At 46.4% G+C, this 15,081-nt stretch overlaps 1 protein-coding gene across 1 annotated transcript in view; it reads left to right on the top strand.

Annotated features, from left to right (window-relative positions):
* The first annotated feature begins 5,338 nt into the window (after positions 1–5,338).
* Positions 5,339–15,081, top strand: part of NXN (nucleoredoxin) — an 84,079-nt gene continuing 74,336 nt past the window's right edge. The window contains exon 1 of the mRNA XM_039321239.1: positions 5,339–5,744. Within this exon, the coding sequence (XP_039177173.1) occupies positions 5,373–5,744 (372 nt within the window). The 5' untranslated portion in view covers positions 5,339–5,372. The remainder of the gene's footprint in view (positions 5,745–15,081) is intronic.

The raw sequence follows: 15,081 nt of genomic DNA, 5'->3' as shown, positions 1-15,081 counted from the left end.
CCCTCAGGGGGCCGGGTGGGTGTGGCCAGGGTGGGTGCAGCCTACTGGGTGGGCGTGGATGGAGGGGGTGTGGCCTACTGGGTGGGCATGGCAGCTCTACATCATTCACGTCAAGGGGGCCTGTGGGGGCCTGGGCAGGAGTGGGACAGATCTGAGGGTCTCTGGCAGAAGGGGGGGGACCAGGGCAGAGCCCATCAAGCCGGATAGGTAAAATAGGCGAGGGCCATTTGCTGGCCACTTCCAGGCGATGGTCCATCTCTTCATTCCTCACAAAGGGTGACCCCTCCCCAGCATGCACCCAGGGGACGGGGTCAATACAGCAGGGGCCGGTTCCTCGCTGTTTCCAGACGGCCTTGTGGAGCTAAGATTGAATGTGTTTCAGCCTAGATGGCCATCACAAAATTGTGCATTGGCTCCCGGCCGGCCTGGGCCAGGGCCAAGGCAGCGGCGGCCGTTCCCTCAGTGTTTCCAGGATGGCTTTGCAGGCCACATGAAACCACTTTGTGGGCCGCATCCAGCCCCCGGGCCTTGTGTTTGACATATCTGCTCTAAAAGAATGCAAATGACCAGCTATCTGCAAGGAGTATAAATCCTTCCATTCCCCACCATCCAGTAAGAGCTGAAGAAGCTCCTTTGATGAGAAATGAAACATCTTCAAAGAAAAACAAGGAAGTCCTCAAAATTCACCTTTGGGACACAATTCTGGTCTTTCTAGGTGGAGACATTTCCCAATATCTGAATATCTTCTCCAGGACCTGGAAGGCTGCGCCACTGAACGCTACCCTGCGGAGTGTTTCTTAACTGTTTATTTTTTAAAAAACGGTTGACGGTTCATCTTCAAAGGCCGTCCTAAAGTTACAAGGACTGACGCACGCCATTATTTCCCTAAAGTTCCGAAATAACATAGTAAAAGCGGTCAACGGGTGGCTAACGTCAAGATGTGAACCTGCCAAAAGAAATCAGACACTCAATTTTTGACCCTATCAAATATCTCAGTCTCTGTGAAAAGAAATCCTTTAAGGACAAGTCGTCCTTGACTTACGACTGTAATTGAGTGTTGGTCGTTAAGTGGGTCACCACATGACCGGGTCCAATTTTTCCTCCTGTTTTGGTGAGGCTGATAAATGACTGCAAGGGTTGTTCATTATGGGGGTTTGTGCCAGGAACTGGAAGTAAAGGCTGGTTTCTGGGAAAAACGTAAACTATAGTTTCTTGACATGGCAAACAGACACAAATCTAGTCTGGTTGCCAAGTGTCTCAGATATAGTCACATGATCCCTTAGAACTCAGAAATGGGTGGTAAATAATTTTTTTGGGGGTGTCTTTTGTAAGTTTCGATGACTGCTAAGCATTTGGTTATAAGCTGAGGTCTAGTTCTAATGTTGGGCATTGTTGCAGATTGTATGTAATAACAACAATAATAATAAAGTTGGAAGGGACCTTGGAGGTCATCTAGTCCAACCCTCTGCTCAAGCAGGAAACCCTATACCATTTCAGACAAAAGGTTGTCCAATCTCTTCTTAAAAACTTCCAATGTTGGAACATTCACAGATTCTGGAGGCAGGTTGTTCCATGGGTTAATTGTTCTAACTGTCAGAAAATTCCTCCTTAGTTCTAGGTTGCTTCTCTTTGATGAGTTTCTGTTGCTTCTTGTCCTGTCTTCGGGTGCTTTGGAGAATAGCTAGACTCCCTCTTCTTTGTGGTAGCCCCTTAGAGATTGAAACACTACTATTATGCCCCCCTTCTCTTCATTAAACTAGACATACCCAATTCCAGCAACCGTTCCTTATATGTTTTAACCTCCAGTCCCCTAATCATCTTTATTGCTCTGCACTCTTTTTCGAGTCTCAGCACGTTTGTTACATCGCGGTGACCAAAACTGGATGCCATATTCCAAGTGTGGCCTTAACAAGGCCTTGTAAAGTGATATTAACCCTTCATGTGATCTTGATTCTATTATCTACAAGAATATTGCTGTCCTCCAAACTTCCTTTCAAGGCAGGCCAAGAAACAAGAATTGGAAATCAAGTCCTAAAAAGGAAAATTGGAGTGGGGATCCTGGGGTTGGGGGAAAAGGACAATAGTCCTCTTTAAAGACTTGCAGGATCTCCGAGAAAATATAAATAGTCCTCGACTTAACGTCCATAAGGGAGCAAACCAAACAAGATGGGCGACAATCAAATCTAAGAAATAATTTTAAAAAAATAAAACCAATATCAAATAGGAGTCACACAGGAAATCCACCCCAAGCCCTGCCAAGAAAAGATTTTTAAATCAATGAATTAAAGTGAAGACAAATTAACCCGTGGAACAGGTGGGCGCTCCATCACTGGAGATTTTTAAGGCTAGACATTTGTCTGAGAGGGTATAGGTTCTCCTGCTTAAGTCACTTGTTTGAGATGGTATAGATTCTCCTGCTTAAGACCTCCAAGGTCCCTTCCAGCTCTATTCTATTATTATTAAATTCAGTAAAATACATTTCAAAAAGATAAAATTCTTTTCAAAATGCAGGGCTCCTTGGCTGTCACAAGGGGGCGCCCGAACCTCACAGCTAGGCAAGTTGGAATTATCGTAGTTTTCTTAAGATTTGGGGGGGTCTCAGCACGGCGTGTCCTCCTGAAAACTCCACTCAGCCATCTTGGCTTGTTGGGGGCGATGTTTTCTGTCCCCCGAGAGGGTGGCTAGCATGGTGGTGTGCCAATCTTTTAAGAAATAAAGCCAAACCTGGCTTGTCTTGCCGGAAAGCAGCCTTTATCAAGTTAAACTAGTCTCAACCTCAGCAGTTTTAAGGTGGGTGGACTTCCACTCCCAGAATTCCATCAGCCAGTATGCATTAAGATGGGTGGACTTCAACTCCCAGAATTCCCCAGCCAGCATGCTTTAAGGGGATGGACTTCAACTCCCAGAATTCCCCAGCCAGAATGCTTTAAGATGGGTGGACTTCCACTCCCAGAATTCCCCAGCTAGCATGCTTTCAGGTGGACTTCAGCTCCCAGAATTCCCCAGCCAGCAGGCTTTAAGAGGAATGGACTTGAACTCCCAGAATTCCCCAGCCAGTATGCTTTAAAATGGTGGACTTTAACTCCCAGAATTCCCCAGCCAATCTTGCTTTATGATGGGCGGACGTGCCTGGCTGAGGAATTCTGGGAGTTGAAGTCCACAAGTCATAAAAGGGCCGAGTTGGAAGACTCCTGTCCTAGTTAATTTAATGGTTTTGCAAATATCAGGGAGCACAAGCTGGCAGAAACCCTGTGCTGTGACTAACTCAGGCTGGCTGGGATACTGGTTTGTTGTTCTTGCCACTCTAGGCATCCCGCTTTGTGTACTCATTCATTTCAGGTGTGGCTAAAGGCAAAATGAACTTCTCTTTCCTGAAAAACAGCTTGGCATTATCCTCTTTATTTTGCCAGACCTTCTGTCCCCCCCCCCCGCCAACTTTTTCTACCAAGACCAGAGAAGATTGGGGTTCGAGTCCAGCCAGCCGTTGAAAGCTCCTGGTTCTGTCCAGCCTACTTGACAGGGAGAGTGGAATGGGAGGAAAAGACACGGTGAGGCTTTGGGAAGTAAAGCTGGGATGAAACCAGGTTTAGATCTGTAGATCAGAGGTCCACAAACTTGGCAACTTTAAGACTTGTGCACTTCAACTCCCAGAATTCCTAGGCTGGCTATAGAGTTAGAAATGGAGAATCAATAGTTGACCAAGATGAATTAAGAGTCTGTATTAAAAGTTCAAGCAGGAGAACCTAAATACCAGTGATGGTGAACCTTTTAGAGACCGAGTGCCCAAACTGTAACCCAAAACCCACTTATGCATGTCGGGTGCCTGGTGGGTGTGGCCCGTTGGGTGGGTGTGGCCTATTGGGTGGGCGTGGTTGCAGTGGTAACGGCAGACGGGTGGGACTAAAAAGTTTAATCAATCCCCACTTTGCAAGATCTTTTTTTTCCCACAAGAAGTTGAAATGGACTGATTGATTGAACTTTTTTTTTTGCACACGGCGGCGGAGGCCTAAAGCGAAAAGGTTTTATAAAACCCAGCTGAAGGCCTAGGACTGGAGCGACGGCGCGCGTGCCCACAGAGAGGGCTCTGAGTGCCGCCTCTGGCACCCGTGCCATAGGTTCGCCACCACTGCTATATACCATTTCAATCGATCAGAATACAACTGGAAGGGACCCTGGAGGCCTTCTAGTCCAGCCCCCTACTCAAGCAGGAGAACCTCTACCAGTTCTTAAAAACTTCCAGCTGGAAATCCCCCCTTAACAATCTGGACGAGGGGATAGATGGGGAACTCATCAAATTTGCAGACGACACCAAGCTGGCAGGAATAGCCAACACTCCAGAAGACAGGCTTAGGATACAGGAGGATCTGGACAGACTTGAAAACTGGGCACTATCTAACAAAATGAAATTCAATGGTGAAAAAAGTAAGGTTCTACATTTAGGCAAGAAAAACCAAATGGACAGGTATAGTACAGGGGGTACCTTGCTCAATAGTAGTAACTGTGAGAGGGATTTCGGAGTCCTAGTGGACAATCCCTTAAATAGGAGCCAGTCGTGTGCTGCAGCTGCCAAAAAGGCCAACACAGTGCTGGGCTGCATTAACAGAGGGATGGAATCAAGATCAGGTGAAGTATTAATAACACTTTACAAGGCCTTGGTGAGGCCACACTTGGAATATGGCATCTGGTTTTGGTCACCACGATGTAAAAAAGATGTTGAGACTCTAGAAAGAGTGCAGAGAAGAGCAACAAAGATGATTAGGGGACTGGAGGCTAAAGCATATTTAAGGAACGGTTGCTGGAATTGGGTCTGTCTCGTTTAACGAAGAGAAGGACAAGGGGGGACATGATAGCAGTGTTCCAGTATTTGAGGGGCTGCCCCAAAGAAGAGGCAGTCAAGCTATTCTTCAAAGCGCCTGAAGGCAGGACAAGAAGCAACGGGTGGAAACTAACCAAGGAGAGAAGCAACCTAGAACTAAGGAGAAACTTCCTGACAGTGAGAACAATTAACCAGTAGAACAACCTGCCTCCAGAAGCTGCGAATGCCCCAACACTGTAGGTTTTTAAGAAGAGACTGGACAGCCATTTGTCCAAAATGGTGTAGGGTTTCCTGCCTGAGCAGGGGGTTGGACTAGCGGACCTCCAAGGTCCCTTCCAACTTTACTATTATTATTATTAATATTAACCCCGCGCGCGCGTTCACACGACCCTGAAACACGGCCTGCGAGCAAGCGAGCGGGCTGGCGGGCGGGGCGGGGCCTGCGCGCGGGGGCGTGTGCGGGGGGGGGGGGCGTGGAGCGCCACGCGGGGCAGTGGGCGCGGCAGCGCCCCCTGGCGGCGGCTGGCTGGCTGGCTGGCTGGCCGGGCGGGCGGGCATGGCTGCGCTGGCCGAACTGCTGGGCGAGGCGCTGGCGGCGCCCGACGGCTCGGCGGTGGCCACGGCGTCGCTGCCGGCGCGGGGCGTCTCGCTGGTGGGGCTCTTCTTCGGCTACTGCGGCGGGGGGCCCTGCGCCCAGGTGGCCGCCAACCTGGCCGCCTTCTACGCGCGCTTCCAGCCCGGCGGCCCGGAGGGCGCCGCCGCCGCCGCCGCCACCGGGGGTGCCTCCGCCGCCGCCGCCCCGTCCCGCCCGCCGCCGCAGCGCCTGGAGATCGTCTTCGTCTCGGCCGAGCAGGAGCAGCCGCGCTGGCAGGAGGCGACGCGGGCCATGCCCTGGCCGGCGCTGCCCTTCGCCGACAAGCGCCGGAAGGTGAGAGCGGGGACGGGGAGGGGGCGGCCGGGTCGGGGCTGGGGGCTGGAGGGGGGGGGCAGCTGGAGGGGGGCCCAGCTGGACGGGGAGGGGGTGGCCGGGACGGGGCTGGGGGCTGGAGGGGGGGCAGCTGGAGGGGGGGCCTGGCGACCCCCTCCCCCGGGTCTCGCCGGGGAAGCCCCCTCCTCTTCCTAGAGAGGGGGGGACTGCCTTGGGGGTCCCGGCCCCCCTTTGCCAAAGGGGAAGGGCGGGCGGGGGTCAGCGGGGGGAGGAGATGCCAACCAGCCCGGCGACCCCTCCCCCGGGAAAGCGGAGCTGGTCCCCCCCCGGGGAAGCCCCCTCCCCATCTTCGAGTGAGGAACGGCCGGGGGAGGGTCTGCGCCACCTTTGCAAAGCCGGGGGGAGGGTCTGCATGGAGTGGGGGGGGGAAGGGCAGCCCGGCGCCCCCTCCCCAGGAAAAGCGGAGCTGATCTCGGCGGGTAGCCCCCTCCCCTTTAGAGAGGAGGAAACTGTTAGAGGGGGGTGTCCCGGCCGTGTCCTCTTTGCACAGCCGGGGGAGGTTTGCGGGGGGGGGGAAGTGGAGGAGATGCAAAGCTGGCTGCTGCCCCCCCCTCCTGGGAAAAACCTTCTTCTGAAGCCCCCTCCCCTTCATAAGAGCCAGGAACGGCAGGAGAGGGGGGGGGAGTTCTTGCCCTCTTTGCAAAGTGGGAGTCGGGATGATTTGGGGGGGGGGGACGGAAGAGGAGAGGCAGACCAGCCTGACGCCCCCCTCCTTCCCCGGAAAAACAACCTTTTTCTGAAGCCCCCTCCCCTTCTGAGCACAGGAAAGTGTCTTGGGGGTCCCAGCTGTGCCCTCTTTGCAAAGAGGGCGTGGGAATGGGGCCGAAGGAGGGGGGTGGAAGATGCGAAGCACCCTGGGGTCCCCTCCCCCCCCCGGAAAAACGGAGTTGATCTTATGGGGAAGCCCCCTCCCCTTAAGAGCTGCAGGGAACTGTCTTGGGGGTCCCGGCTGTGCCCTGTTTGCAAAATGGGGGTCAGGATGAGGGGGGGCCAAGAAGGAAATGCAAAGCTGACGCTGGGAAAACCTTGGCCGAGAAGCCCCCTCCCCTTTAAAAAAAACTGCAGGGAGAGGGTCTCTGCCCTGCCTGCACCCTGAAGTCGCCTGTCACTCTTTGCAAAGCGAGGGTGGTGGTGTCGTGGGGCATAACGGGGTGGGGGGAGGCGGTGGGGAGAGGGAAAGCTGGCTATTACCCCCATCCCCTGGAAAAACGGGACCTAATTCCAGGGGGGGGAAGCCCCCTCCCCTGGAGCCCAGGAAACTGCAGCGGAGGGGGTCCTTCTTTGTGCCCACTCTTTGCAAAAAAGTGGGATGGGGGGGGAGTTATTGTGGAATTGCATAATGTGGGGTGGGATTGTATGGAGAGGGGGGGGATGTCTATCTTTCAACCAGATTTGCAGATTGCAATCCACTCCTTCCTCATTTCCCCCCCCTCCCCAAAATTGGGACCCCAGTGACCCCATTAAATGGGGTCGCTTTCCTTAGATGGCGATTAAATGGGAGGTTCGCGCCTTTTATTTATTTATTTTTGCAAAAAAAAAATCATAAGGGGGTGTGTGTTTTGAGGGGGTGTGTGTTTTCCTTGGCAAAACTGCACCTGCCCTCATTCAGACAAACAAACAAAACAACAACAACAGGGGAGCGTTTTTTAAAAAGAGGGTTTTCCAAGTGGCTTCCCTTTTCTGCCTTGGATTTTTTTTGGGTGGGGGAATCTGCAAAAATTCACATCGCTGTTTTTTTTTTTTTCTGGTTGCAAAGGAATCCATCCAGATTAAATGGCTTTTTAAAATAAAATAAAATAAAATAAAATTGGTTGGAACAGCTGAGGTTAAGGCAAACCTTGGAAGGATGCACAAATATTGTGATTTTTCTAACCCCCCCCTTTTTTTTTCCAATTTGGATTCTCTTTATTTTCCATTATCTTCCTTAAACTGTCTTGGTCTTAAGGTTGGATTGCCTTGCCTTGCCACTGGTTTTCGGAACCCATGGTTCACAGCCGTGGAGGGCGGGGTGATAGATGCCATTGTCCAGCGCCACAACTGGGGGAGGTGAAAAAAAATCTGCATTTACATCCATTCAGAATTCCTAATCTTGCTGAATTCCACCCAGAACGGTGGACGGATGCAACGCAGACCCCCCAAATTCCCCAAACCTTTAATTTTTTTTGATATTTTCTATATGACTCTCGTAAGAAAATGCAGAATTTTTTTTAGTGTTAAGATTGCCATGGATCGCAGCCCGTGTTATGTCATACATTGGGCGAGGTGTGTTGTGATCAGTCAACACAAGATAATGCATTGTTAATTTTTAAAATGGCACGCGCCTCTTTGTTTATAGGCTGCAATAAAATTAACACACGGCAAACCTTTCGGATAAAAAAGTTCACTGGGGAGGTTCATGTATGTGTTTTTTCTTCATACGTGTGTGTGTGTCTGTACATATTTCATTTCAACAGGCGTACAATAGAAAAAAAAAGCATGCTTGTAGATCAGGGACCCCCAATTAATAGCTGGTTTGCAGCGTTGAATTTTTCAGGACTTTTGCATGACAATTAGTGTCAGAGGTTTTTTGGGGGGCACATAAAATATAGATTATTCTGACCTTAAAAGTGAGCGCACCCTTTTTGAGTGAGCTTGAATTAAATTAAATCAAATTTGCTACGCTTAGATATGCACTGCTGCTTTTGGGGAAGGCGAGGGGTGAATAGGTTTGCAAACAAGAGCCAAAACTATCGGCCTTAAAAAAGAAAGAAAGAAAGAATAAGACGTGTATTTATTTTTATCTTAGCTTTAGCAACATTTTTAGGCCATTGTTCCATTGAAATAAGTCCCAAGGGAAAACAATGGCAAATAAAATTTCAACCAGGAGATGTGCTATCATAGTAACCAATTTTAAGGTGTTTCGGGAAAGATACTTTGATTTGTATTGAAGAACACCGAGGATTGTGTAGAAGTGTTTCACACCCAGGGATTGTGCAAATTATTTTAGATTGCTTTTTCCTTGTTTTTTTTTTTTAAATTCTAAGTCAGCTTGGGGAAATTTAAAGGTGTGCTTTAAATTTGACAAGCTTGTGGATTGTGGCAATATTTGGATACGTCTAAGCAGGCCGGTGAGTTTGAGAGGGGAAATAATCTAACTCTCTTTAATTTAATTTAATTGCGCACCATCTTTCTGATTTCTGCTTACGGCGCGATGGAGCAAGGAAGCGCGCCCAGTGAGGTCTAGAAGCTTGACATTTACCAACAACTCTCCTTTAATTTTCAAAGGCCTGATCTATGTCTCCTTGACCTGTCCCAGCTTGTGGGATAGGTTTTCGTTGTGCTTCGTGGTTTAAAATAGCCGTGGCAGCAGTCGCTCACGTATCAAAAAATATGTCAAAAATTTGCGGGGAGCTGAAGAGACACGTCTTAAGAGTCATTGCGCAACTGGATCTGGAATTTCCTTGGGGTTAAGGGCCGGGACGAGGGGGGGGGAATGTTATTTGCTACCTGTTGGTTTAATTCCTGATGCAAAGGTGGTTTTGCACTGTGCGTGCTACTACCTGTGGTGCAATTCAGGCATGAATGACGAAGATTTGAGCCTGTGGCGAATCAAATGTAGAATTTTTCCCTTTGTTTTCATCTCCGGCTGCTTTTTTAAGGTTAGGCAGGGGAGGAAAATTATATCAAACATCTCCAGGGTGTGTTTTGCAAGAAAAGTGAGCTTTCCCAATGCTTGTTCCTTGCCTGGTTGTTATTGCATTGATAGGAGTTGGGCAGGCAATGTTAATTTAAGTTATTATTGCTGGATTTAAATCAAAGAAGTGGCTAGTCATCCTTGTGGGAGACGAATCCACGATAACAATTATGCTCAGAGGTTGCACAGTTAATCTGCATCTTGAGGAGGTGGAGGTTGGTTTTTGTTTTTTTTTCCTGTTCGTTGCTAAAATAGGATTTGGGTTTCATGCCAGTTGAATCTTTAGCAGCTCCGGAAGAGAAGAGAAGATGCTTGTTTAACATGTTGGAATCAAATCTGGTTTGATTTCTTAATTTGCTACAGATGTTGGCTCAAAGGATTTGTTGAAGGAGCCCGGAGGGTTTAAACCTAGTGCCTGGGACTTTATTATGTATTCATCTGTTCAGTTTCTGACGAATAAATGGAATTTGCTCCTGTTCACTCCACTTAGATCACATTTTGACCCCCCCAAACGGGATCCAGTGATCCACTTTTCCCCAAAGCAAAACACAGCAGGATTCCCAATTTTCCAGAAATGTGCTTCTTCTATTTGGGAGACTGATTCAAGTGGACAATTTATTAGTGCAACTTTTTTTTTCCTTCCCATACTTGGAAAAGTGTTTTTTTTTTTCTAGGCAGAGGCAATGATTTTGTATATTTTTTCCTATTTACTTCTAAAATGTGATGGGATTGTTTCCCTCCCCACCCCCCACTTTTCTGTTGTCAATTTGAGAAATGTTCAAATTTGCTGGAAGAAACGGGAAATTTTAGCCATAGGGAAGGTTCCCTAGAGGTCATCCAGTCCACCCCACCATACCTTCCCCTCTCAGGAAAGGAATCCAGATTAAGCTACGGTATTATGCAGCCAAGCGGCAGCTTGCCACCTTTTTAAGAAATTGGGTTCACTATTTAATAGCTCTTACTTTTTGGAGATGTTTTTTTTTTAATTTTTAATATTCAAGTTTCTCCATTGCCAGGATAAATTGGCAATTATTGACTGAAAGAATAATTAGGACAAATGTATTTATCTACTTAATGTTTTACTGTTTTAAGCTTTTATAATATCATTTTATCAATTTGTAAGCTGCCCAGAGTTGGATAACAGAAAGGTAGCCAGCAAATACATTTAAAAATAGATAGACAGACAGACAGACAGACATGATAGACATGATAGACATGATAGATAGATAGATAGATAGATAGATATTAGAGATATTAGACACAGATAGATAGATAGATAGAGACAGATAGAAAGATAGACATGATAGATAGATAGACATGATAGATATGATAGAGATAATAATAAAGTTGGAAGGGACCTTGGAGATAATCTAGTCCAGCGGTTCTCAACCTATGGGTCGTGACCCCATTTGGGGTCTATCGACCATTTTTCGGGGGTCTCCAAAGGCGGCGATCCGCCATTTTTTCCCCTCCGGGGGCGGCGCTGCGCCTCCGGGGGCGGCGGCGCGCCGCACCTGCGCATAACGTTTGTGTGACCGGGGTCGCCATCACACAAACGTTGAGAACCGCTGATCTAGTCCAACCCCCTGCTCAGGCAGGAAATCCTATACCATTTCAGACAAATGGCTGTCCAGTCTCTTCTTCCAGTGTTGGCGCATTCACCGCTTCTGGAGGCAGGTTGTTCCACTGGTTAATTATTCTCACTGTCAGGAAGTTTCTCCTTAGTTCTAGATTGCTTCTCTCCTTGATGAGTTTCCATCCGTTGATTCTTGTCCGGCCTTCAGGTGCTTTGGAGAACAGCTTGACTCCCTCTTCTTTGGGGCAGCCCCTGAGATACTGGAAGACTGCTATCATGTCCCCCCTCGTCCTTCTCTTCATTAAACTAGACATACCCAATTCCAGCAACTGTTCCTTATATGCTTTAGCCTCCAATCCCCTGATCATCTTTGTTGATATTAGATAGAGATAGATGATAGATAGATAGATAGATAGATAGATAGATAGATAGATAGATAGATAGATAGATAGATAGATAGATAGATAGATAGATATGATAGAGATAGTAGATAGACTTGTAATGGTTTCTTTTTTTTCAATATGTACTTTTCAGTAAAGATTTTTAAGATGGGAGATTAAAAATCAGTGCAAATGAATATAAAGTAAGAAAAAAAGGAGAAAAAGATATCAAGGAGAAAATTAAAACTGCAAGAAAGAAAGGAAAAGAAAATAAAGAAAAAAAGGTACATTTATAAATTTACTTCTTACTCTGGGGTTTAAAACTGACTACTCTTCTTTCTATAATCTGTCCTGTCTAATCATCAAAGCTATCAATTATAAAAGGCCCAGTCAGCAAATAAACATAAGATAATGTCTTTTTTCTGAGTGAAGAAGTCAATTTAATCATCTCAGCAAGTTCCATTATCTTCACTATCCATTTCTCCCATGTAGGCCATGTCATATTTTTCCATCTTTGTGCATACCATAATCTCGGCTGCAGTTATCACATATAAAAATAAAATCCTCTGATTTTTGTCCATCCATCCTGAAAGAAAAACCTCTGGCCTCCATTGTACATTAATCTTTTAAATTCCCCTGAATCAGTGGATGTAAGAAACCAAGTTTTTCTAGCTGATTTACATGTATATCAAAGATGCTAAAATGTTCACATTTACAGTATAAATTTCACATTTACAGTATAAATTTCAAATATCTTTCCAGGGGTAGGCAACTTGGCTCTTTTAGGACTCGTGGACTTCAACTCCCAGAATTCCTGAGCCGGCATGAGGGAACTATGGCCCCTTCATGTCTTGTGGACTTCAACTCCCAGAATTCCTGAGCCAGCATGGGGGAACTATGGCCCCTTCATGACTTGTGGACTTCAACTCCCAGAATTCCTGAGCCAGCATGGGGGAACTATGGCCCCTTCATAACTCGTGGACTTCAACTCCCAGAATTCCTGAGCCAGCATGGCTCAGCATGGAAGCCACTCCCTTTCCCCTCAGCATGGCTGGCTCAGAATTCTGGGAGTTGAAGTCCACGAGTCATAAAAGAGCCAAGGTTGCCTACCCCTGTTCTAGACAGTTTTTCTGGTGACATATATTAACAGTACAGGTAGTCCTCGACTTACGATCACAATGGAGCCCAAAATTTCTATTAAGTGAGACATTCGTTAAGTGAGGCTTGCCCTGTTTTACGACCTTTCTCGCCATAGTAAGGAAGCGAATCACTGCAGTCATTAAGTTAGTAACAAGGTTAAATTAATCTGGCTTTCCCATTGACTTTGCTTGTCAAAAGGTCGTAAAAGGGAACATGTGACCCCCCCCCCCCGGGACGCTGCGACTGTCATAAATACGAATCAGTTGCCCAGCATCTGAACTTTGATCACGTGACCGCGGGAGATGCTGCAATGGTCGTTAAGTGTAAAAATCACTCATAAGTGACATTTTTCAGTGACGTCATAACTTTGAACAGTCACTAAAATGAATTGTTGAAAGGCAAGGACCACCTGTACCTCGTTTTATAAAATTTCTCTCTATTTCTCACCTTTACACGTCGTGTAAATTTTAAAACTGTTCAAAAACTTTATTTTTCCACTGTTCGATTTGTATGAGAGCCAGAATATTTAGCCCACTTTATCATAGATTCTTTCACTCGTTCTTCTTCAGATTTCAGCCAAGTTCATTTGAAGGAATTCTATTTGTGCCTAATTCTGACTCGGCATGATTCTAAGAACAACGTGCTTTTGATATTTTTTTTAACGTTTTTTTATTTTTTAATTTATATTCATCCTTCCGACTTACAGTCGCCTTGCAGAGTGAGATGGGCATCATGTAAACTTAGTAAATAAATAACTGGACAGCCATTTGTCCAAAATGGTATAGGGTTACCTGCCTGAGCAGGGGGTTGGACTTAATGACCTCCAAGGTCCCTTCCAACTTTATTATTATTAATAATAATAATAATAATAATAATAAAGTTGGAAGGGACCTTGGAGGTCATTTAGTCCAACCCCCTGCTCAGGCAGGAAACCCTATACCTTTTCAGTCAAATAGCTGTCCAGTCTCTTCTTAAAAACTTCCAGTGTTGGAGCATTCACCGCTTCTGGAGGCAGGTTGTTCCACTGGTTAATTGTTCTAACTGTCAGGAAGTTTCTCCTTAGTTCTAAGTTGCTTCTCTCCTTGATTAGTTTCCGCCTGTTGCTTCTTGTCCGGCCTTTAGGGGCTTTGGAGAATAGCTTGACTCCCTCTTCTTTGGGGCAGCCCCTGAGATATTGGAAGACTGCTATCCTGTCCCCCCTCGTCCTTCTCTTCATTAGACTAGACATACCCAATTCCAGCAACCGTTCCTTATATGCTTTTAGCCTCCAGTCCCCTAATCATCTTTGTTGCTTTTCTCTGTACTCTTTCTAGAGTCTCAGCATCTTTTTTACATTTTGGTGACCAAAACTGGATGCAGTATTCCAAGTGTGGCTTTACCAAGACATTGTAAAGTGGTATTAACCTTTCTCATGATCTTGATTCTGTTCCTCTGTTAATGCAGCCCAGCACTGTGTTGGCCTTTTTGGCAGCTGCAGCACACGGCTGGCTCATATTTAAGTGATTGTCCACTAGGACTCTGAGGTTGTTGTTGTTATTATTATTACGGTATTATTAATGTAAATAAGACAACCGTGGACAACTCTATCCCGCAGCCACCAGTCCTTCTCTTGATTTTATTTTGCATTCCCTTTGACAAAAAAATATCTCTGATATGTTATCCTATTATTTCCTGCCTGTAAAATGTTTTTTTTTGTGCTGAAACCCACAGCCTTGGTTTGTATCTATTCCATATTGTCAATATGACACATGTAACACAACGATTGTTGAAATCCATATTAACCTTAACTTTATCATACCCAAAACATCCATGCCACCCAAATCTTAGCTCATGTCCTTCTAACTTCCCCAATTCTTCTATTTCTCAACAAAAAACCTCTCTTTCCTCTGAACCAACAGCAAACAGCCGCAAAATACAATTTAGAATGGAATGACAGAGTTGAAAGGGACCTTGGAGGTCATCTAGTCCAACACCCCCCCCCCGCTCTTGCAGGAAACCCTACACCATTTCAGACAAATGGCTGTCTAGTCTCTTCTTAAAAAATTCAAACCAGGTAAATACACCCAATCCTCCTCTTCTTATATTTAACTCGTGTCCCCCCCCCCCCGGTTTCCACACATGTAAAAAATGGAGTGTCAGTTGTCACAACAGTGTTGTCTGAAAGGAAAGCATCATTTCTAGGCAAAACACACTTTTTTTTAAAAAATCACAGGAATTCTTGCCAGCATTGACAGTTGCGGTTTCTCCTAGCTGAACAGTCTTTTTTTTTTGTTTGTTCCCCCCCCACTTGCTTATTTTGAAATGACACACAGCCCAACGTTTGTCATCGGCGCAGTGCTCAAGTTACTTTACCTCCTTCTCAGTCTTTGAAAAAGCCATCTTTATCCCTCGATTCTCTTTGATCTTCTATTTTCCCAATTTTTGTTAACATCTGGGTCTCCCGTTCGTTCGTCTGTCTTTTAAAAACCTGCAAACGCGCCAGACCCTTTTCCCCGTTTGCTCATGAAT

Source organism: Crotalus tigris, unplaced genomic scaffold (genome assembly GCF_016545835.1).
Source record: "Crotalus tigris isolate CLP2741 ecotype Arizona unplaced genomic scaffold, ASM1654583v1 scf7180000023723.778456, whole genome shotgun sequence".
NCBI classification, from domain to species: Eukaryota; Metazoa; Chordata; class Lepidosauria; order Squamata; family Viperidae; genus Crotalus; species Crotalus tigris.
The sequence above is the reverse complement of the archived record's forward strand: the minus strand, read 5'-3'. Positions and strand labels throughout refer to the sequence as shown.